Source organism: Eschrichtius robustus, chromosome 15, assembly GCF_028021215.1.
Source record: "Eschrichtius robustus isolate mEscRob2 chromosome 15, mEscRob2.pri, whole genome shotgun sequence".
Lineage (NCBI taxonomy): Eukaryota > Metazoa > Chordata > Mammalia > Artiodactyla > Eschrichtiidae > Eschrichtius > Eschrichtius robustus.
This window is the reverse complement of record NC_090838.1, coordinates 95788116-95809954: the sequence shown is the minus strand read 5'-3', so window position 1 is coordinate 95809954 and position 21839 is coordinate 95788116. Positions and strand designations below refer to the sequence as shown.

The 21839-nt window shown below is 55.0% G+C and overlaps 1 protein-coding gene across 4 annotated transcripts in view; it reads right to left on the bottom strand.

Annotated features, from left to right (window-relative positions):
- Nucleotides 1-21839, bottom strand: part of SH3RF3 (SH3 domain containing ring finger 3) — a 215298-nt gene that overhangs the window by 49812 nt on the left and 143647 nt on the right. For all 4 annotated transcript variants that reach the window (XM_068564637.1, XM_068564638.1, XM_068564640.1 and 1 more), the window contains 3 exons: nt 19837-19910; nt 8762-8932; nt 7053-7306 (listed from right to left, as the gene is read on the bottom strand). In XM_068564637.1, coding sequence (XP_068420738.1) covers nt 7053-7306; nt 8762-8932; nt 19837-19910 — 499 coding nt within the window. The remainder of the gene's footprint in view (nt 1-7052; nt 7307-8761; nt 8933-19836; nt 19911-21839) is intronic.

Here is a 21839-nt window from a genome sequence, read left to right as displayed (position 1 = left end):
TGAATCAATTTGGATCCTGACTCCGTCACCTGCTAGTCAGGCAGCCTCAGGCAAGTCACTTAATACTTCTGAACCTCATTTTCTCTTTTGTAAAAGAAAGAAAATAGAATCTACCCTGATGGGTTGTTTTTAGTATTTAAGATTGTAGTCTGTTTGAGACGCACACATCTCACTTAGGGGCCACAGCTCAGTATTCACTAATTCAGTGATCATGGAAACCTTACAGAACACCATAAAACCATAGAGACTGCGAATAATGGGATCAACTGTGTGTCCTTCTAATTTTAACTGATTTATGGTTTTATATTTAAAGTATTAAAATCTGTTTTCTGTTCACAGCATATGGTTGGGTCTTGTCTTTTTTTTTTTCCGTAACAATCTCTGAATTCTACTTGAGGCTATTCAGATGATTTGTATTTAATGTGATTATTTATATGATTAGGTATAAACCTACATTTTACTACAAGTTTTCTATCTGACCCACGTACTTTGTTCCCGTTCCCCTCTTTTTACACCTTCTTTTGGATTAATGGAAGTTTCTGTGATTCTATTTTATCGCCTCTGTTAGCCTGTTTGCTGAAACTCTTTGCTTTGACGTTTAGCGGTTGCCTGCGTCTCTAGCTTATGGTCACCCACCTACACGTCCTCACACAGCACACGAACAGACTCAAGACTCCCGACAATGTGCACGGTGCTTCTGGGCCTCCCCTCCCACCCTCTGTGCATCTGCCATCACATACTTTACTTTTATACACATTTTTAATCCCAAACTGCACTATTTCTAGTTTTGTTTAAACAGTCAGTTTTAAAGATTTTTAAATAGTAAGGAAAAAATCTTATGCATTTATCCATGTAGTTACCATTTCTAGTTCTCCCCATTCCTTTGTATAGATTCCCATTTCCAACTGGTGTCATTTCCCTTCTTCCTAAAGAACGTTGTTCAACATTTTTCATAGTGTGGGTCCATTGGTGATGAAATCTTTTAGCTTTACTGTGTCTGAATGATTCTTTATTTTGCTTTCATTTATTTATTTATTTATTTATTTTTTTGGCTGCACTGGGTCTTCGTTACGGCACGCAGGCTTCTCTAGTTGTGGCACACAGGCTTAGTTGCCCCTCGGCGTGTGGGATCTTAGTTCCCTAACCAGGGATCGAACCCGTGTCCCCTGTATTGGAAGGCAGATTCTTAACCACTGGACCACCAGGGAAGTCCCGCTTTCATTTATGAAAGGTACTTTTACTGCGTATAGAATCCTAACTTGACAGATTCATTTCTTTCAGGATTTATTTAGTTTCCTACTGTCTTCTCACTTGCAGTATTCCTGACAAGAAATCTACCTTCATCCTTATTTTTTCCTACTTCACATGTGTTTTTTTCTCTTTCTACTTCTAAGGTTTTCTTCATCACAGATTGTGAACGATTTGATGATAATTTGCCTTGGTGTAGTTTCCTCCATGTTCCTTGTGCTTGGGATTCGCCAACTGTCACTGATCTGTGAGTTTACAGTTTTCATCAAATTTAGAACAATTTTGGTCATTATTTCTTCAAATAATTTTTCTGTCCCACCCTTTTCTCCTTTAGTTTGGGGACTCCAGTTAAAAATATATTTGGCCACTTGAAGTTGCCCCATTGCTCACTGATGCTCTTTTAGTTTTAAAAAATTCTCTTTTATCTCTGTTTCACTTTTCATAGTTTCTATCGCTATATCTTCAAGTTCACTAATATTTTCTTAGCAACGCCTAACCTGCCATTAATGCCATCCAGTGTATTCTTGATCTCACCCAGTGTAGTTATTTCTTAAAGTTTGATTTTGGTCTTTAACATATCTTCCATGTTTCTACTTACCTTTCTGAGCATATTGAATGCAATTATAACATCTGTTTTAATATCTTTGTCCGCTAATTCAAACATCTGTGTCAGTTCTGAGTCAGCTTTGATTGACTGGTTGGTTGATCTCGTCACTGTGGGGCATGTTTTCCTGCTCCTCCCCACGCCCAGTGCTTCTTTACTGCCATCAGACACAGGTGGGACGAGAGCGGTGCTGCCACTACCAGGCGAGGCCCCTCTGCACGGACGGCCCCGTGCCCTGGGAGCCGGCTGGCGGGAACAGGCGCCTTCCAGCTGCGTATCTGTGGACACTGAGAGTGAGGACCCTTCCTGTCACTGTGCTCCTGGCTCCATGCGTTCCTCACACACCCCTGCCTATTAGTCCTCAGCGTCCTGGTCCAGGGATGCTGTGTACCCGCTGGGCTTTTCTCTCTGTGCAGATCCCTCCCCACTGGGGCTCGGTCACCCAGACCCTCATCTCCGCACCACCCCCTCCAGGGCACCTGCTGGGCTCACCTTCGCGACCCTCCCCATGCCAACGCCTGGCCTTCTCTCCAGGCAGCGAGCTGGGATCCTCCTCTTTGCTCTCATCTACCGTGGGTCACTGTCCTTAGTTTTCTAGTATCTAGTGTCTCACAAACCACTGTGTTATATATTTGTCTGTTTTTTCAGTTGTTCTGGTGGAAGGGTAAATCCTGACCTCATTACTTTATCTTAGCCGTAAGCAGAAATCTAGTTTTATCCTTTGGATACAAAAATCTGGTTACATCTATTATTTAAAACCCTTCAGGAGCCCTGCTGCCCTCAGGATAAAAACTGAGGTTCCCGGACACGGTGGAAGAGCTGTCCTGCCCTGCTCCCTCCCGCACTGGGCCCCTTTGGGTCCTCAGGCCCCAGCCCTCAGCTGGCTCCGAGCCCCTCCCGCGTTCCACCTCACTCCACCACTGCACGCTCAGCTCTGCCGCTTTAAGACCAAAAGTAAACTTTGCCTCGGCAGGGAAACATCACCAACACCCAGCTTCTCCTTCCTACCTCTGGCTCAGTCACATCCAATTAGATAAAGTCACCCCACGTAGAAACCACGGTCTCTCTCCTCCCCACCCCTCCGCCCGCTCATCCCCCTGCTGGACTCCCTTTCTGCTTTGTCAGCCCACATACTTCCTATCAGTCCTTTAGGAAGCAAGGCGGCATCACCTCTCGAAGACGGTTCACAGGCTCCTCTGCAGCCGCTCCCACTTTCCTCCCTGGTCTGAGTGAGGTACCCCTCCCACTCCGTGCACCTTAGTACCCCCCAGGCCTCCACCCCAGTGCTTTTCAAATTCCACTGTAAGCGTGTGTCTCCTCGTCCTCCTCTCTGAGTGGGGGTAGAAACAGGTTTCTGGTTCTTCTCTGTATGTCTGGACCCCGGCAGAGGCCCCAGGTACCCAGCTCTCTTCCAGTGCTTTTTGCTGATGAGTGAATGGCCGTACAGGGCTCTTGCCCTCCGGTGCCATGGCCGGTGCAATCGGGCCTTTGTTCAACTGCCTGACTTTGGCTCGGGCTGAGAACACTGATGAGGGCCTCTCAGGTGCCTGGGCTGGGGTTTGCGGAAACGGGCAATCACTGCAGTGAGCAATCCACTGCCTGTGCTGTCAGCAGTGTGTTCTCGTCCTCTAGATGCAGAGTGAAGTGGAAAGTGCTGTGGGAACTCCGTGGCATTTAATTACTGAAATGATGGGGGTGGGGGAGCCTCCCGTAGCCTGGCTGTGGCAGCACAAGCATGCGGACAAGCCCTGGGCTGGAACGCGCCGGGGAAGCCGTTAAACCATCCTGCGCCTCACTCTTCCCACACGTAAAATTAAACAGATGGAAGAGCATGCCTGTCACCCATGGTGGTTACCATGGTGATCGAGGACAGAGACGCAGTGTTGTTCTGCCCTGGCCGTGCCAATTTCTTTCATTCTGCTCTCCTTCCGTTCCATAAATGAGACGGGCAGGTCACGTTCTGCTCTGAATTGGGGAGGGTGCTGTAACGGCGGGGCACGGAAAGGCCACTGCAGGGCACCTGGTGCAGAGCCAGGGCGGCCATGCTGGAGGCACACGCCGACCTCTCGGGGTCACCAGGCACAGGGAAGTGCGTGAGGCGGGCTGGGCGAGTGGATGAGAGGTTCACAAGCAGAAGGGACCTGGCTTGGGACTCGGGCTGCCCAGAACCTGCTCAGGTGCTCCCAGGGCCTAGGAGACCAGCATCTGGGTGCACGTCTCACCAGTCATGCAGCAGCAGTCAGGGAGCTCCCGGGCTCACTTGATCACTAGGTGCTCAGCGGCTGCATCGTAGCCAGAGGCTGAAATAAACACCATCAGCTGCTCTAAGCCAGGGCCAGCTGGAAGGTAACGGCTGGGGCGAGAGGTCTGGCACAGATAACATTCCTGCAGACTCTTTTAGGACAGAGACAACTGGTTCTTCCCCAGGGCCCCGGAGGCCAGTTGCAAGAACAGACCTTACTTTTCATTAATTTAAGCAAAACAACAACAAAAATCCATATATGAAGGACTATAGGCATTTACAGGGTCTCTGGGATGGCAGAGTCAGTCTTGGAGGCTCTACACCAGGGCAGTGCCAAGCCCACCCATGAGGCTTCCTTGGTACAGATCCCATTGCTGCTGTTTGGGAACACCACCCAGCACGAGGCTGAACACCAGGCACCAGAAGTCCGCCCTGCACCCACGGATGACCGGTCACTGGGCACAAGAAGTCCACCCTGTACCCACGGATGACCGGGCCCTGGGCACAGGAAGTCCACCCTGCACCCACGGATGACCGGGCCCTGGGCACAGGAAGTCCACCCTGTACCCACGGATGACCGGGCCCTGGGCACAGGAAGTCCACCCTGTACCCACGGATGACCGGGCACTGGGCACAGGAAGTCCACCCTGTACCCACGGATGACCGGGCCCTGGGCACAGGAAGTCCACCCTGCACCCACGGATGACCGGGCCCTGGGCACAGGAAGTCCACCCTGCACCCACAGATGACCGGGCACTGGGCACAGAAAGTCCGCCCTGGTCCCCTGAAAAGCTGGGTGTTTCACCACCACCTTCACCCCCAAAAGGGATCCAGGGGCCCCTCATGTTTCGTCCTCTGAAAGGGAGTCACATTCAGGATGTCTGTCCAGAATCCAGGCCGGCGCCAGCACCTCACCTGCCAGGCGCGGACGAGCAGCACTGCCCCCTACCGTGGCGAGGGGGGATTCACACACAGACAGGAGCCCCACATCTGGAGGCTGGTCCAGGTCTGCCAGGGCCACGCTGGACCAGCGCCCACTACACCCCTCAGAGCCACAGGCCATACCCTCCCCCGTAAACCAGACCCCTCTGGTCGCCTCTAGGTCAGGGGTCAGGGGGCGGCTTCGCTGTTCTCCAGGGCAGCCAATCCAGACACCGGCAAACTGCACTTGCAGCCCTGCCCCTCCCAGCTCTTCCATGCGGCCCCTGTGCCCCGCAACAGCTCATTATTTTGTCCCAGTTCTGCAACCCCATCCCTGGGGCCAGGTCACTGTCACCTCTCACCTGGACAGCAGCACCTCGCCAGTCCCCAAGCCAACTCTTCCTCCCTACTGTGCCCGGTGACGTCTGCTAAAGCGTCACCCTCTTGTTCGAAAGCCCTGGGGGTTCCCACGGCCTGGACCAGAGTTCGGCCCTGACCGCTGGTAAAGAATCACATGTGCCTTGTTGACTCCGTGCTCTGCGCGCTCCAGGGCTGTCCTCTCACAGGACGGTACAGGCGGCTGCGCTGAGCACGCGCCACACCCGCCGGGGGCACGTCCTCGCACACCATCCCGGCAGGAGGGGCCCCAGCTCACGCCCCCTGCTGCCCCTCGGGCCTTCAACCCGCCCTGCACGCTGCCCTCGCTGAACCGCTCCAGCTGGAGGACAGGGACGCGCTTCTCCCACTTCTGCGCCTTTGTTCCCTTCCCTCTGCCTGGGTGCTACAGGCGGCTCCGCCTGGGACCGACCCCTGCTGCGAAGCCCCCACCCCAGCCTCGCCACAAGCGCCCCCAGCAGGCCCCGCGCCAGGCACTCTCCGCCGCCCCCGCCCCCGCCTCCCTGAGGGCCCCGCCTCCCCGCCGGCCCCGCCTCCCCGAGGGCCAGTCCCGGGGCTGAGAGCAGGGCCCGCTCTGAAACGCTGGGCTTCCCGCCAGCGCTCAGCAATTCTTCCCCGACAGTGGGGGGCGGGGGGCGCCCGGACACCCGCCCCCCTCGTGCCCCTCGGCCGCGACTGGGAGGGACTGTGGCCTCACTGTGCTGAGTGTTGTCTGGGCTTCTCACACCCAGGAGATGCTTTCTGGAGACTCCTAGCGGGCCGTCTCTGGCTGGCCAGAGTCTAGAAAACAGTGTACTTTACTGCTCTAAAGAATTCACATGTTTTGTCCTTTAAGCCTTACTTTGAAAAGAAGAGAGATGATTTCTGAGAATAAGGTTAGGGTGGGAAAAGGAATTCTGTGTCATTTAAGTGAAATTCAGAGGTACCTCCTCCTGTTCTGGTCCCTTGTCACTGCACGGTGACAATGTTACTGGTTCTACGTGTCAGAAAGTTACTGGCCTGGCTCCCAAGAGCATCACATGAGCCACGCTTAGCGGCTCCTCTTAGCTCACTGCCAAGCTTCCAAGCAAGACGTGCTAAACCCTCTTCACGCCTTCACGATCCACCCCACACTTTCCGTCATCTCACTCTACACTGGGAGCGACCTGGATTCTCCTGAATTCCGGTCAGTCTGGCTATTGGTGAAGCTGCATGAAGGTGAAGAGTCAATGGCCATCACTCCCTCCACCCTCAAAGCATTTCAGGAAGGGACCCTCTGGATCTGTCTCATTACCGGCTCTGTCCTGGGGGTGCTGCCTAATCAGGAGACCCCCTTAGCACCTGGCACTTGGATGTAGGTGACCCACAGCGGCTGACGAGGGTGCCCAGAGGCGCCAAGGTAACCTCACTGGTCAACCCAGTCCTCTGGCTACCTGAAGTGTATAAACACCTGTGAATTCTCTAATCCATTCCAGCTGCCAGAACAGGCTAACATGATTAAGTCAACACATCCCCCAAGATTAGCACAAGTTCATGATTACGACGGGCCCCTCCATGGACTGCTCGAGACCTGGGCCAAAAGGATGCTCATGACTTCTGACCCTGAGACCACCCTCCTCAAATTTTCCAGCAGAGTGAGGCCCATGGGAGCCTGCTACGTACCGGGGGTGCCGGCGCTCCGGGCTTGGCTGGCCGCTGGCTGAACTGAGTGCCGCAGACAACTGCCCAGTGCGGGCGAGACTGCCTGGTGCTGGGCTGGAGCCTGGGCCATGGTGAGGGGGAGGGCCGGCCTCAGGGCCGTGGCCGGGCTACTCAGACTCCCACCGCCTGGGTGAAGGGTTGTGGCCATCCCCTTGGCCAGCGGAGACCCTCCGACTGCATTATTCCGGGGTGGCCCAGCCCCGCCTACAGGAACCCTGAGGAAATAAACAGAATGATGTCAGGGGAGGGCACAGATGCAACCACACCACACAGGCCATTGACGAAGGCCCTGAGAGACGGAGGCCACGTGGTCCAGGGACAAATCCTGAAGCACCACCAAGAGAACACCTGCAGGCATGCAATGCCCAGAGCTCAGGCTGGCAGCAGAGCCCCCTTTACAACGGCATGGTCTCTCGATGCGAATATTTGAGAAACAGCAAGAGAACCCTAAGAAACAGAGAAATGATGCTAATCAGATATTTTGTTCCAGAGCCACTGCCTTGATTTAGTGTAACAAACAGCTGTGTGTCCCCAACACATGCAGAAGGAATGGGCTTGGACGCATCTGGCAGGCGGCAGGCGGCAGGAAGCAGGACCCGTCTCCCTCTGGACACAGCTTCCTGGCTCTGGGGCCTCCAGGAAAGGGTGCAGACAAGCCCTGCGCTCCTCAGGGACGCCGGGGAACTTGCGGTTTCGCCCCATACTTTCCAGATGAAGCTGGTGTCGACAGCCCAGGAACACAAAAGAGCACAGGACCCTGAGACGGGCTCTGAGGGTCTCTCCTGCACGTGCCGGCGCTGAGCCGTGCACCAGCTCTGAGCATGTGGTCTGGGCTGGGAAGCTCCTGGGGTCCAGTTTCAGGGATCAAATGCCTTCCATTTGTCTAAGAGCTGGGAAAACATCCCTTCTGTCCCCTCAGGATCTCAGTCGTGAAACCCTGGAGCCACACGTGGGGGAGGGCAGGCACTGCCGCCAGGGTCCGGGGCCATGTGGGAGGGCCCCGGGGAAGCAGAGCCTCTGCGGAGCAGCTGTGGGGAGAAGGGCCTCCTCGTCCAGGGCCACGGAGCCACGGGGCTCACAAATGGTGGGCCTTTCCAGGAGGGACCGTGGGTGACGTGGCTCCCCTCCCCGCTGCTTCGAAGGTGCGAGTCGGTCCGGCGTCAGTGCAGGTTTGGGCATTGTTCAGTTGTCTTCCTGGAAGTCTTGTTCCAAAGAGAGCAGAGGCCCGGGGGTGAGTCTCCAGCGGACCTGCGTGTCCTGGGCTGTGAACCAGGGCTGGGTAATCCAGGGTTCCACCCTGCAGTGGACGCTCCCCTCCACGGAAACATCTGACAACCCTGGGTCATCCCTAGCGAATTTTTAAACTTGCTTTTCCTAGGTTATAAAAACTATCAGTAAATTTGTAAAACACAGGAAATCACAAGGAAGAAAAGAAATTAATCATCCATAATGCTCCGCTCAATAATAATGGTTAACTTCTGGGAATACGGAATCTTGCCTTCACGTGTGTGAATGGCATGTGCTTCTCGCACACACCCCCGCTGTACTCACACGTGCACACATGCACACGCATTCACACATGCCCGCGTGCCCACGAGGTCCCGCCCTGGAATGCACGCCCCCGCGTGGAGCTGCCGCGCGCGGCTCTGCTCCTCGTGGGCGCGCCTCACCTGGAGACGGGCGTCACGTAGTTCCCCGGGAACACGCCCGAGAGCCCCGTCCGCAGCGCTGTGCCCTTGAACCAGCCGTCCCGACACTTCTCCAGCACGCGGTACGTGTCGCCCTTGCGCAGCTCCAGCTCGTCGCTCTTCTGGGGCTTGTAGGCGTAGAGCGCCAGGTACCTACGGCAGGAGAGGCAGGCCGGTAAGGGGGCGCAGCCGGGAGCAGCTACCAGGAGGGGCGGGCAGGGAAGGGACCGAGCTCTCCTGGGGACCCAGCAGCCACGGCCCCCACGCCCTGCGCTGAGCCGGCCGGCGGAGCGCACGGAGGCCACGCGACTCGCCCGGGGCCCTGGAGGACCTGCCAGACCAGATGGTGGCGCCAGCTCTCTGGGCCCCCGCTTCATTCTCTTCTCTCTGCTTCATGCCTGATGCTCTGGGCAAGAGAAAGCCTTCGGGAAAACGGGGGTGAGCTACGCAGCCCCAGGCTGGGTTTTCCTCATTTCCTCTCACCTGCCTGCTTACCCATCCATCTAAGCTGGAAGAGACTCAGGGGCCCTTTTAAAGAAAAAGCAGCCCAGTTAGGGACTCCTTAGATCTGTGACTAATTGAAATTCTGCTTTTCTTTTAAGCCTTTTGGAACAATTTAGTGGTGTGAATCCTGGCCTAGGGCTTAGAAGCGGCGCCCTCAGGCACCAGCTGTATGTGCTCTGCTACCTGGGGGCTTTGTGGAACGGGTGGGTTTGACCTAACGGGAGAGTGGTTTCAGGCAAATACACTGCTCACGCTATCTGGGCAGGAAAAGTGGCGGGGCCTTCACTCCAGCAGGAAACCAGATGCATTTAAAGAAATATGTCTTGGCCGCACCACGCAACATGTGGGATCATAGGTCCCCGACTAGGGATCGAACCCACGCCTCCTGCAATGGAAGCACGGAGTCCTGACCACTGGACTGACAGGGAAGTCCCAAGCTGCATTTTTAAGAAGTGTCGTCTCCTGGGCCGCCTACCAGGACGTGCCTGATGGGCACACTGCCCCTCCCGGGCGGGCTCCTGGAGACAGGAGCTCACCGACCCCCAGAGCACCCTCCTGACCCTGGAGGCCCTTCTTAGCAGGTGACGCAGAGATGGGACACAACTCACTGGGGTCAGGCGAGGAGAAGGGAGGCCTCCTGGCTCAGAGGGGCCTTGGGAGGAAGAGGCTAGAACAGGCGGAGAGCCCCGCAGAGCACAGACGTCCCGGCTGTAAAATTCAGTAAAATGAGATAAACTAAACAAAACCCGCGCCACTCGGGTGCCCCTGCCCCGCCAGGCAAAGGCCTGGCCTCACCACTACCCTGCTCTCCTGTGAGAGGGAGACTGGGTGTGAGAGGATGGACTGGGTCTTAGAGACAAATCTGACAGGAGGAAGGACTCGGGGCCTCGGGGAGGGTGAACGAGGCCCCATCGGGAGGACCTCCTTGTCTGGGGTGAAGATTCACGCCAGCCACATGATGCCAGGCGATCAACAAAGAGCTGGGTGTCATCCTTCTGCCTGCACGTGTGTGCTGCTCGGGGGCCTCTTGGAGGGCCAAGAGGAATCACTACAAACCAAAGTCCCATGAAAACTGTGTTCACACCCAGACTGCCTCACTGGGGGGCAGGACGGGAGGGAGGATGGGGGCAGGGCCGCTGGGCTGGTCCTGGGGGGCTGTGAGCCGATAAGGATGAGACCTGCTCTCAAGGAAACAAAGTGAAACACAGATCTCACTCGTCTGCCTCATCCTGCCCTACGGTGGTGTGAGAACAGTCTTTCTGATTCTGCTGCCGGGGACGCCAAGCTGGGGGACACGTGGGCAAGCATCATGACTTGGGCATCCTCCCTCGAACCCCTGGTCTGTGGACTGAAGTCCTGCTGACTGAGGCCCCTCTTCCCAGGCTCCTGTCCCACGGGACTGCAGGGTGGGCGACCTCGAGGAGGGTGTGTGTGGAGAGTGCAGGTTCCCTTCTCCCGTGAGGAGTCCTGGCAGCTTGTCCTTCTGGGGCAGATCTTTTGTCCTCAGCTGGGATCCTGGCGGGTGGCCACCTGCTGCCCTGCGGCTGCGTCCATCTGCTGCTGAGGGAACCCAGGGATCCACCCAGAAGAGGGTGCGTGTGCCTGTCCAGCTGAGGGGACCCAGCAAACTGAGGTGCTCCCGGCACACACAGGCACACTCCTGCCTCAGGACCTTTGCACCTGCCCCCTCCACCTGGGGCTCTCCCCTCTCAGCTGCCCTCCCCCACAGCACGCTCCCCACGGGGTAGAGACGTTCGTGTTCTGTTCGCGCCCCACCCCGGGGTCTAGAGCAGTGTCTGCACCAAGCAGACGTGCACTCAACATTTACGGAAAGAACAAAATAGGGACTCTGGTTTTGAGACTAAGATCAAGACTGTTGAAGGAAAAGGGGTGTGTGTGTGGACGTGTGTCCATGTGTATGTGTGCATGTATGTATCAGCATGTGCGTGTATGTGCATGTGTTCATGTATTTGCACGTGTGTGTGTGCATGTATGTACTTGTGTGTGTGTGCTGTGTGTACGTGTGTGTGCACTGGGAACGGTTTCATCCAGCCCCGAGTTCTGCCGGACAAGCTGGGCTACGAGGATAAGTGGGGGAAGCGGGGCTATGAGTTTCCTCGTTTGGGGTCCGAGCGCACAGCTGGGACCAGAAGGAGGAGGGGGTGCCCTGGGAGGTGCTCCCGGGAGGATGGAAGGAAAGGCAGAGGGGCTGCTCTCCAGAAAGGAAAGGGAAGAAGCGAACAGAAGCAGAGGATGAGTGACACAGGCGTCGGTCCACAGGGCGCTAGGTCCAGAGGGAGGTGGAGGGCTGGCGGGACGAGGGGCCCAGACGGGAGCTGAAAGGGCGTCTCTTAACACGGATACCAACCGGCGTGCAGCCCCGGGGGGTCAGGGTCCCTCCACCAGGGCCCGGCAGGTGGCCTCTTTCTTTGCCCCCACCCACCCTTCTAGCCCCTGGGACCGGGTGACTTCAGGGGCCACCTGCCGTGGAGCGTGGAGCTGTGGATACAGGGGCTCCTGTGGGAGGGGGCGCCGTCCCTGCCGGGAGAGGACAGACCCCGGGTGGCGAGCGTGAGGCTCGGGGGTCTCAGCTGCCCAGGGCGGGCCCCCCCACCCCCGGCGCAGCGTCCGCCAGCACCCACCTCCACGGCGGAGTCAACTCAGGTTTTCAAAACAAGTGAGTGTCAGCGACCCCGGCGAAGAGCCGACGAGCCGTGTGTGTGTCTGTGATCTGGGGAGCGGCCATCAGACGACAGAGTAACGTTTCCGGGGACAAGCTGATGGTCTCACTCAGCATTCTGGGATCCCCGAGCCGTTAGGGAACAAGGTCTGTGTTGACTTCTCAGCATCTTCCCATCACACAAGAATAAGCATTCTTCAAACCGTGGGCCTCAAGTCATCTGGATTAAGCCTTTAAATCAGAAGAGGCTTCTTTCAAACTCCCACTGGTACTTTAGAGAAACACACCACGGTTCCTGATGAAGTCATAAAGGCAGAAAACAGGCAACTGAGGCGCACCTGGCTGAAACCACCAGCCGACTCGCCCGGCCTGGACCAACTGTGGGCCCCGCAGGGGCGGGGGCGCCGGCCTCCAGGACCACGGGCTCTGCTGAGGCGCGCGTCCTGAGCGAGTCTGCAGGCAGACTGGATCTATTCTGCGTCCCGCCTCCTCACGTGGGACGCCCAGAGTCTAACAGGGGGAAGCGAGGTTTCCTTCCCAGTTTCAGCTATTTATTTATTGGATGCATACTGGTTCTGGCACCCCTCGGGCGCTAACCACGCGTGGCAGAGGGGCTTACTTCCAAGGATGCCTTCAGCCCCGGGGAAACGAGGCGTCCTCCTCCTCCAAGTCATCAGAGTCAGAACTCTGCCCTACCTTGTTGACGGGGAGCTGTTGACGGGCAGCTGCACCCGTGGGGCAGCGTGCAGAGCCCCACCCCACCTCGGGTGCCATGGGCCGAGGCAGGACGAGGGTGCAGGGCAGGAAGCTGGCATTAGTCATGGTCTCGCCCAAGCCCCACGTGAGCTCTGAGGCTGGGCTACCCACCCATTTCACAGCTGAGCACACTGAGGCTCAAAAAGATGGAGAATCTGTGTTTACACAGCAGTGAGCTGGAGGCTGGTGGTTCCGTGGCCCCAGGGACCTGGCGGGGGCGAGGGGCACTGCGGGAGGCTGGGGAGACGCCCGGGCGGGCGAGGCCGGGGAGTGGGGGCTCCATGTGGGGGGCCTGTGCTGAGTGGCACCAGGGCACTAATGCCCTTGCTGTCTTCATCTTTATTTTCAATTTGTTCTCTGAGGAGTAATCCCTCCTCTGGTCTCAGGATTTCAAGTTCAGCCTCTCAGTGTGCATGGCTCGGGGGTGGAACGTAAACAAATCTGACTTCACCTGGAACACCTCTGGCCCCCCCTCCCCACGGGCGTTCTCCTGCACTTGGGGCCCGCACATCTGCGTGCAGCTTGCGCTGGGGCGGCGCTGGCCAGGGAACGTGGCATCTGTTTCCCCTGCTGTGACTCAAGAAAACGCCCCAGAGGGACCAGCCGGCTCCCAGCCCAACGCCTGCAGCTCTGCGGTCCCTGCCGTGCGCCGGGTCACTCCGTCCAGGTCCGAGTGCGGCCACAGGGTAGGGTGCATCCTTTGCACCCCTTCCCACCCCATGCCCTCAGCCGCGCCCACCAGAACTGCGTGCTGCCATCCTGGGAAAACTGGAGGACGATCCTCGATCCTCATGGAACCTGGGGGCCCCAGCCGGGCCTGTGGGAAACGGGAGAACCAGGCAGCCGCTGCGTGGTTCCCGGCGCCCCACGCTCCCTTTCCACTCCTTCCAAAGGCCTTGAGCTCAGCACAGGCCTCCACGGAGGACGCAGGGGGTCCTGCGTCACGTGCAGAGCAGGCCCGGGGTTCGCCTCTGCGCGTTCACACTCAAGGTTGGTACTGAAGGTACTGATTTCAGGCAGGAGTGGGAGCGTCTGGATCCCAGCGCCTCTTCCCCACAGCCTGGTGGCCGGCAGGGGGCTCTCGTGCCCATCGAAGAGGCGACCCCTCCTCCAGGCAGACGCAGCCCCATGTGAGGCGGGGGGAATGTCAGGCCCCTTCCCGGTGCCCTCGGCCGGCAGTGGCAGCCGTGACCGCCGAGCCTGGCATCGTGGGAACAGCAGCCAGCTGGGAACAGCCGTCATTCACCATATTACTTGCTCTTTCCTGTAGAAGATCTTCACTTGCTGTTAATTGTCTACAGACTCTAATCAAGCAGTGATTAAAGAACTCTAACGGTCATTAACTTCACACCCTTCCGCCTCCATGTGACGGCTTGCTCATTTCTTCTGAAACAAGCAAGGTTCCTTTCCATTCCTCGTGGGAGGAGTCTGCTCCTGTTCTTCTGGCTGCCAGGGCCGCATGGGCTCAGGTCAGCGAGACACGTGCCACTCGCTGACTCGCAATCAGCAGGATCAGCTGAGGAGAGGGTTCAGCACAGCAAGTTCCCGAGCTCGCCTCTCCCCACGGACACAGCAAGTCCACAACCACATGTGGGACAACTTCCTCGGAAAGGGACCTGAAAACTGGCTGAATGGAGCCTCCACCACGAAGGGTGGAAGGGCAGCATGGAGACGGGCAGGGGAAGCAGAGAGACGGACTTGCCCAGGAAAACCCCTCCCCAGCCACTGCAATCCAGTCAGGAGGGACCACAGGGGACGGGTCTCTTCCCTGAGGAGTGAGGGATTCAAGCTCCACACGCAGCCCCCAACCCTAGATCCTGTTCAGAGAGACCAGCCCCCAAACACCCGGCTCTGAAAACCAACAGAGAATACCCAGGAAAACTACAGAAGCACAGGGAATGGAAAACCCGCTCTCAGTGGAGTTGAGTGTGCAGACTCACTCAACCTAAAAACCAGCGCAAGAATACCAGACTGAACCGCTCACAGTCTACTTACTGACGCTGAAGCAACTGCCAGAGAGGCGGGGACCAGGTGGGATGGTCCCTGGGGACTGAGTCTCTGGTGGGAGCCATGTCCGTGATCTCGGGCTACCTTGCTAATGCTGGCTGGTGGGCGCAATTTTCGAATGCTCCATCTAACCTGTTAGTGTCCGTGGGCGTGCCCTGATGAAGCCCCGCCCACCCTGCACTTTGGCTAGGCCTCCCAGCCAGCTGAGCAATAGCCCTGCCCACCAGTGCCCAGCAGCTGCTGCGGCTGGGCCCACGGCCGTTTGGAGGCCAGCCCCACCCACCAGCATGCCTCAGCAGTGGCTGCAGCACCCCCACAATGGGAGGCTGCACACAGCCCACACAGGGGACCCTCGAGTGCCTGACTCTGGTGGCCAGGCAGGATTGCACCTCTGGGCCCACAGGGCATCTCCTGATAAGGCCACTCCTTCAAGACTGGGAGCTGAAGGAGCTGATTTACCTAATACATAGAAGCAAACACTGAGAGAATTAGGCAAAACGAGGAGGACGAAGAATATATTCCAATTGAAAGAACAAGATAAAACCTCAGAAAAAGAACTAAACAAAATGGAGATAAGCAATCTACCTGATAAAGAGTTAAAAGTAATGGTCAAAACGATGCTCACCAAACTCAGGAGAAGAATGGACTTCATGGATACGTACAGAATATTCCATCCCAAAGCAGCAGAACACCCATTCTTCTCAAGCATACATGGAACATTCTCCAGGATTAATCACACCAGTTTACAAAACAGGTCTCAATAAATTTAAGAAGGTGGAAATCATATCAAGCATCTTCTCTGACCACAATTGTGTGAAACCAGAAATCAATCAAAGGAAAAATTGGGGAAAACCACAAAAACATGGAAATTAAACAACATGAATGGACCACTGAAAAAAATCAAAGGAAAAATTTAAAAATACCTAGAAACAAATGAAAATAGAACCACAATGATCCAAAATCTATGGATCACTGCAAAAGCAGTTCTAGGAGGGAAGTTTATAGTGGTATGAGCCTACCTCAGGAAGCAAGAAAAATCTCAAATAAATAATCCAACCTTATACTTAAAGAAACTAGAAAAAAGAAGAAAAAACAAAGCCCAATGTTACTAGAAGGAAGGAAATAATAAATATCAGAGCAGAAATAAATGAAATAGAGACTAAAAAAAAAAACAATAGAAATGATCAATGAAACTAAGAGCTGGTTCTTTGAAAAGATAAACAAAATTCTCAAACTTTTAACTAGGCTTATCAAGAAAAAAAGAGAACTGGCCCAAACCAATAAAATCAGAAATGAAAAAAGAAAAATGAAAACTGACACCAAAGAAATAGAAAGGATCATAAGAGACTGCTGAGAACAATTATATGCCAACAACAACCTGGAAGAAATGGAAAAATTTCTAAAAACATATCATCTTCCAAGACTGAATCATGAAGAAATAGAAAATCTGAATAGACTGATTACTAGTAAGGAGAATAAATTAGTAACCAAAATTCTCCCAAGAAACAAAAGTCCAGGACCAGAGGGCTTCGCTGATGAATTCCATAAAATATTCAAAGAAGATTTAATACCTATCCTTTTCAAGCTCTTCCAAAAAATTAAAGAGGAAGGTAACCAAACTCATTTTACAAGGTCAACATTACCCCAATAACGAATCCAGATAAGGACACCACAAAAAAAGAAAATTACAGGCCAATATCCTTGACAAACATAGATGCAAAAATCTTCAACAAAATATTAGCAAATTGAATTCAAAAATATTGATACATTAAAAGGATCATACACTGTGACCAAGCGGATTTACTCCAGGGACGCAAGGATGGTTTAGCATCAGCAAATCAACCAATGTGATACACCATATTAACAAATTGAAGAATAAAAACCACGTGATCATCTCAATAGATACTGAAAAAACGTTTGACAAAATTCAACATCCCCTTATGATAAAAACTATCAACAAAGTGGATACAGAGAGAACCTATCTCAACATAATAAGAGCCATATATGATAAGCCCACGTCTAACATCATACTCAACAGTGAAAAGCTGAAAGCAATTCCTCTAAGGTCAGGAACAAGACAAGGATGTCCACTCTTGCCACTTTTATTCAACATAATACTGGAAGACACAGAGAACGGATGTGTGGACACAGGGAGGGGTGGTGGGATGAAATGGGAGATTGGGACTGACATATGTGCACTGCCATGTGTAAAACAGAGAGCTGGTGGGAACCTGCTGTATAGCGCAGGGAGCTCAGCTTGGTGCTCTGTGGTGACCTAGATGGGTGGGATGGTGGGGGCGGGGGGTGGCAGGGAGGTCTAAGAGGGAGGGGATATATGTATATGTATAGTTGAATCACTTCATTGCATAGCAGAAACTAACACAACACTGTAAAGCAACTATACCCCAATTTTAAAAAATAATAATAATACTGGAAGTCCTAGTCACAGCAATCAGACAAGAAAAAAAAAAGAATCCACATTGGAAAGGAAGAAGTAAAACTGCCACTGTTTGCAGACGACAGGATATTATACATAGAAAATCCTGAAGATACCACCAAAAAACTGCTAGAACTCATCAATGAATTTTATAAAGTTGCAGCATATGAAATTAATATACAGAAATCTAGCAACAAACTATCCAAAAGAAAAATGAAGAAAACAATCCCATTTACAATTGCATCAAAAAGAATAAAATATCTAGGAATAAATTTAACCAAGGAGGTGAAAACAGTGAAACCTATAAGACGTTGATGAAAGAAACTGAAGAAGACACAAAAAATGGAAAGATGTTTTGTGCTCATGGATTAGAAGAATTAGTATTGTTAAAATGTCCATACTCTCCAAGGCAATCTACAGATTCAATGCAATCCCTATCAAAACTTCAATGGCATTTTGCATAGAACTAGAACAAATAATTCTAAAATTTGTATGGAATCACAAAAGACGTCAAATAGCCAAAGCAATCCTGAGAAAGAAGAACAAAGCTGGAGGTATGATGTCTCTGATTTCAAACCATACAACCACAGAATGTGCGCATTAACTTGCAGTAGTCCGTTACGCTCAGGCTGGCCACAATCCGTCTGATGACCACCACGGCCAGCAGACACATTCCTGCCAAAAGGCTTATCACCCTTTGAAAGATGTATCTGACTCCCTTCTGTTACCCAAATGAAAACCTCCCCCCAAACAGGGACAGCCATGCTCCGGAAGTGAGGCAGAGGGAGTTGGCGGGGGGCTTGGGACCACACTGACCCCCTCATGCCCCAGGGCAGAGCAGGGGCAGGGGGAGAAAGAAGTCCCTCCAAACTTAAAATCCCTCAGTGACGTGGAAGTCTGTATGTGGCCGAGGCCTCCAGGATGTGCTGATGACTCTCGGGGAGTGATATTCCTGGAACTGGGTCTCCAAGGTAGAGCGGCCTCCTTGGGTGGCTGACCTGGTGTACAAGAGCAGGGGCTCTGGGCTGCCACCAGGACCCTCGGCGCCCAGGAGGGGAGGATCGGGCGCTCTCTGAACAAGGAAGAGTCACTGACAGCCTGCGTGCCAGGCATCTTGCTGGGGACGCCAAGATGAAACACCCGGGCCTCATGCTTCACGAGCTCTCCTGTCCCGCCTTGCACTTGGGGAACTACAGTAAGGCCTCACTGTCTCCCATGGACCAGGCCTGCTTCCTCAGGTAAAGAGTCCTGCACCCAGTTCTCATGAGCAAGACCACTGCCCATCCTTCCCCAGGTGCCCCGTCCCCAGGTTTCAGTGGAGGCCGTTGGAACTCATCCGGAGACCTAGTTGGAAGACGGTGCCTTCTGTCCAGTGTTGGTGAGGCCTGAATTTCTGCCTAAAGACATCGAGACAGCACTTACTAACCTACGTCCCCTCAGGAAGCTATGCAAAGACAGGTAGGTCCCAATGTCCTTGGCTTAGTTGGTTTCGGCAATAACCCAGTCACAGCAGGATGTTCAGGGATTCCTGTCTGCCGCCTGATAGAGGTGAGCGTTTGGCCTGGGCTCGAAGAAGGTGAACCTGTACCAGCGGATGTAACCGCCTTCTAGGAATCCTTCTGAAGACTGGCAAACTGCATTTTCAAAAGGCATCGTTCGCTTGAAATCCATTTTGATCTGCCACTACACAGGTTCTAAGTGTCCCTCTGGCCATATTGGACCTTGGGAACTTCCTACCTTGCCACGTTGTTTGCCAAATTCATATTCTCCACCTTAAACGGTCATTCAAGTAACTGAACTCATTGCCAAATAACAGAGCAGCCAGCAATGTGATTCTTCGGAGCACTCTTTAAATGGCGATTTTAAACGGCACATCTTTTAGGAGCTGTCATTTAACAAGAGCAGATTCTCTAAACAGACAAGCATCTCACTTCCCAACAACGGTTCATCTGGCTCGATTTGGGGATGACATGCAGCTGCTGTGCACTGGATGGCAGTGGGCTGTTAAAACACAGAGCCGGGCTTCCCTGGTGGCTCAGTGGTTAAGAATCTGCCTGCCAATGCAGGGGACACGGGTTTGATTCCTGGTCCGATAAGATCCCACATGCCGCGGAGCAACTAAGCCCGTGAGCCACAACTACTGAAGCCCACGTGCCTAGAGCCCGTGCTCCGCAACAAGAGAGGTCACCACAATGAGAAGCCCGCGCACCGCAACGAAGAGTAGCCCCCGCTCGCCGCAACTAGAGAAAGCCCGCGCGCAGCAACGAAGACCCAACGTAGCCAAAAATAAATAAATAAATTAATTAATTAAAAACAAAAACAAAAACAAAAACCCACAGAGCTGCATCTGGGCAGTTGGTGACGCCGGCTGCTCTGGCCGCCCTCTGCCCCGCAGGGCCCACGCCCACCTCCTCAGGGGCCTCTGGGGCCCTTTTTTGAGTGGCCAGTGAAAGTGTCATCAAATATCTGGACCCCCTCCCCCGCTTGTACCGAATGCCGGGGGGCAGTAACGTTGAACCCGCCAGCCTGCTGGCCAGGCGGCCCCGCCATCAGTCCTGTGAGTTGCACAGAACCAAGCGGGTGACACACTAGAAAACCCCACGTGGACACGCTACAGGGTGGTGGGGGGAGGCGCTGAAGGCTGGGACCTCAAAAACATAAACGGCAGCTCACACGTTGAGGGGCAGCTGGACTTTGGGAGCCGTGCCCTGCTGTTCAGCCGCTGGGGTGCATCCGGCCGCGGCGTCCTGGAAACAGACAAGAGGAGACAGTGAGTGGACACAGGCTCCAGGGGCAGGAAGCAGCCCGGGTGGAGTCTGGGCATCTGGCCCCCTCGGCTGCCTGACTCTGTGGCCTCCATGGGCCCGGGTTCCGCTGCCCAGGTTTAGTAGCCGTCCTTCAGCCCCGAAGGGGCCTGGCAGCCAGCGACCCCCGTCCCTCCCGCAGCAGCTCGGCCCGCGTCTGGCTCGGACAGCGTGGTGCCGTGTCCATCATGGAAAGAGGCAGTGGGGTGGCCAGCCTTCATTCTCAGGACTCGGATTCATTCCTCCTGTGTTTGGCCAAGAAAATCCAGACAAAACCTTTCATGCTACAACACGTCAGCTTATTTAGAAACCGTGTCCCCGAAAGCTAAAGAAAATCGGTCCTTTGGCAGTGGACAGAGGGGCAGCTAGAGGGTGCCAGGATGTAAAGCACTGCCTCTCCTGCCTGACCCAAGGCGCGCAAAGCTTCAAGGGTCTACTCTGCGAGACGACGGAGGGATGGCCCCCTTGCAGGAGGTTCCTGCCAAGTGTCAGGTGCACGGTGAGCTGGGTGAGGACCAAGCAGCGGGCTCTGGGCTGCAAGATGATGCTGGGCTGTCCTTAGGGAACCCCGTAGACTCAGCCTGCCAGTGGTATCATCCCCCGAGTCCCCTCACCACACACTGGCTCGTGCCGCCCCTGCCCTCCCCAGGTGGCATCCCATCTTTCTGCTCAGAGTACTGGGTGGCATGGCGAGTTGAACTCTGATCCCCAAAGATGTGCACAAGTCATAGCCCTAGTGCCTGTGAAGGTGACCTTATTTGGAATTGGGGTCTTTGCAGGGGTAATATCAGGCAAGGATCCTGAGATGAGATTATCCCACGAGACAGAAAAGAAGAACAGAGACACCAGAGGGGAGAAGGTGGCGAGCAGACACTAGGGCGACGCGTCTGCAAGCCAACGAGGTGGGGTGCTGGCGGCCAGCAGATGCTGGAGGGGCCTGGGTGGGGTCTCCATCAGCCCCATAAGGAGCCAATCCACCGACAGCTTGACTTTGGACCTCTGGCCTCCAGAACGCTGAGCAGGCACTGCCTGCTGCTCTGAGCCACCCGGTTTGTTACAGCAGCTCCAGGAAACTAACCCAGATGGGGACACCTAGGGGTATCTCAAAGCTGAGGGAGCTGGGGTGCCCTCCCCTCCTGGAGGCCCCCCACAGGGCAGGACAGGGACCCCTGAGGAACAGGGACCCAGATGAAGAGGGAGCCAGGCAGCCTTGGGCAGAGCCCTCAGGAGCTGCTGGTGCCTTGGCCCCCGGGCAGGTGGGGAAGGTGACCTGTCACCACGTGTGGGTCCCCAGGGCACAAAGAGCACTGAAGCACAAATCACAGAGAAGCACCTGGAACAGGCCTGGGGCGGCAGGATAACCCACACAGGACCGACCACCTCAGGGCCCTCTTGCTGCGTGGGGAGGGTCATTCTTGCCCATCGCTGACCAGCTCCATCCTCGAGTCTGGTCTCCGAGGCAGCCTCCCAACCCCCTCCCCCGGGGACCACAATGGGTGCCGGGACCACGGCCCGTCAGCAGCCCCTCAGGCGGACGTCAGAACTGCTTCTCCTCGTCAGGACACGGAGCTTCTGGCAGACTGAGAACGTGCGACACCCACACGGAACGCCGCCCGCATCCCCAGGTCACTGACGTCCCGGGGCCCTTCCCCCCGAGCTTCTGCACCTGCGAGAGGGACCCAGCTCCTCCGCAGACCTGTCCCTGCGGTTGCCGTGTGGATGCTGCGTAGCCAGGAAGGCGGGGACGTCCCTTTCTGCCCAGAGGCTCCGGGTCTCCTGCTCGCTGGGCACGCCTGCCCCCAGGAAGGGACAGCCCCGCAGCCAGGGAGACAGCACCCAGGCCCACGGCTCCCCTCGAGCAAGTGAGGGGCC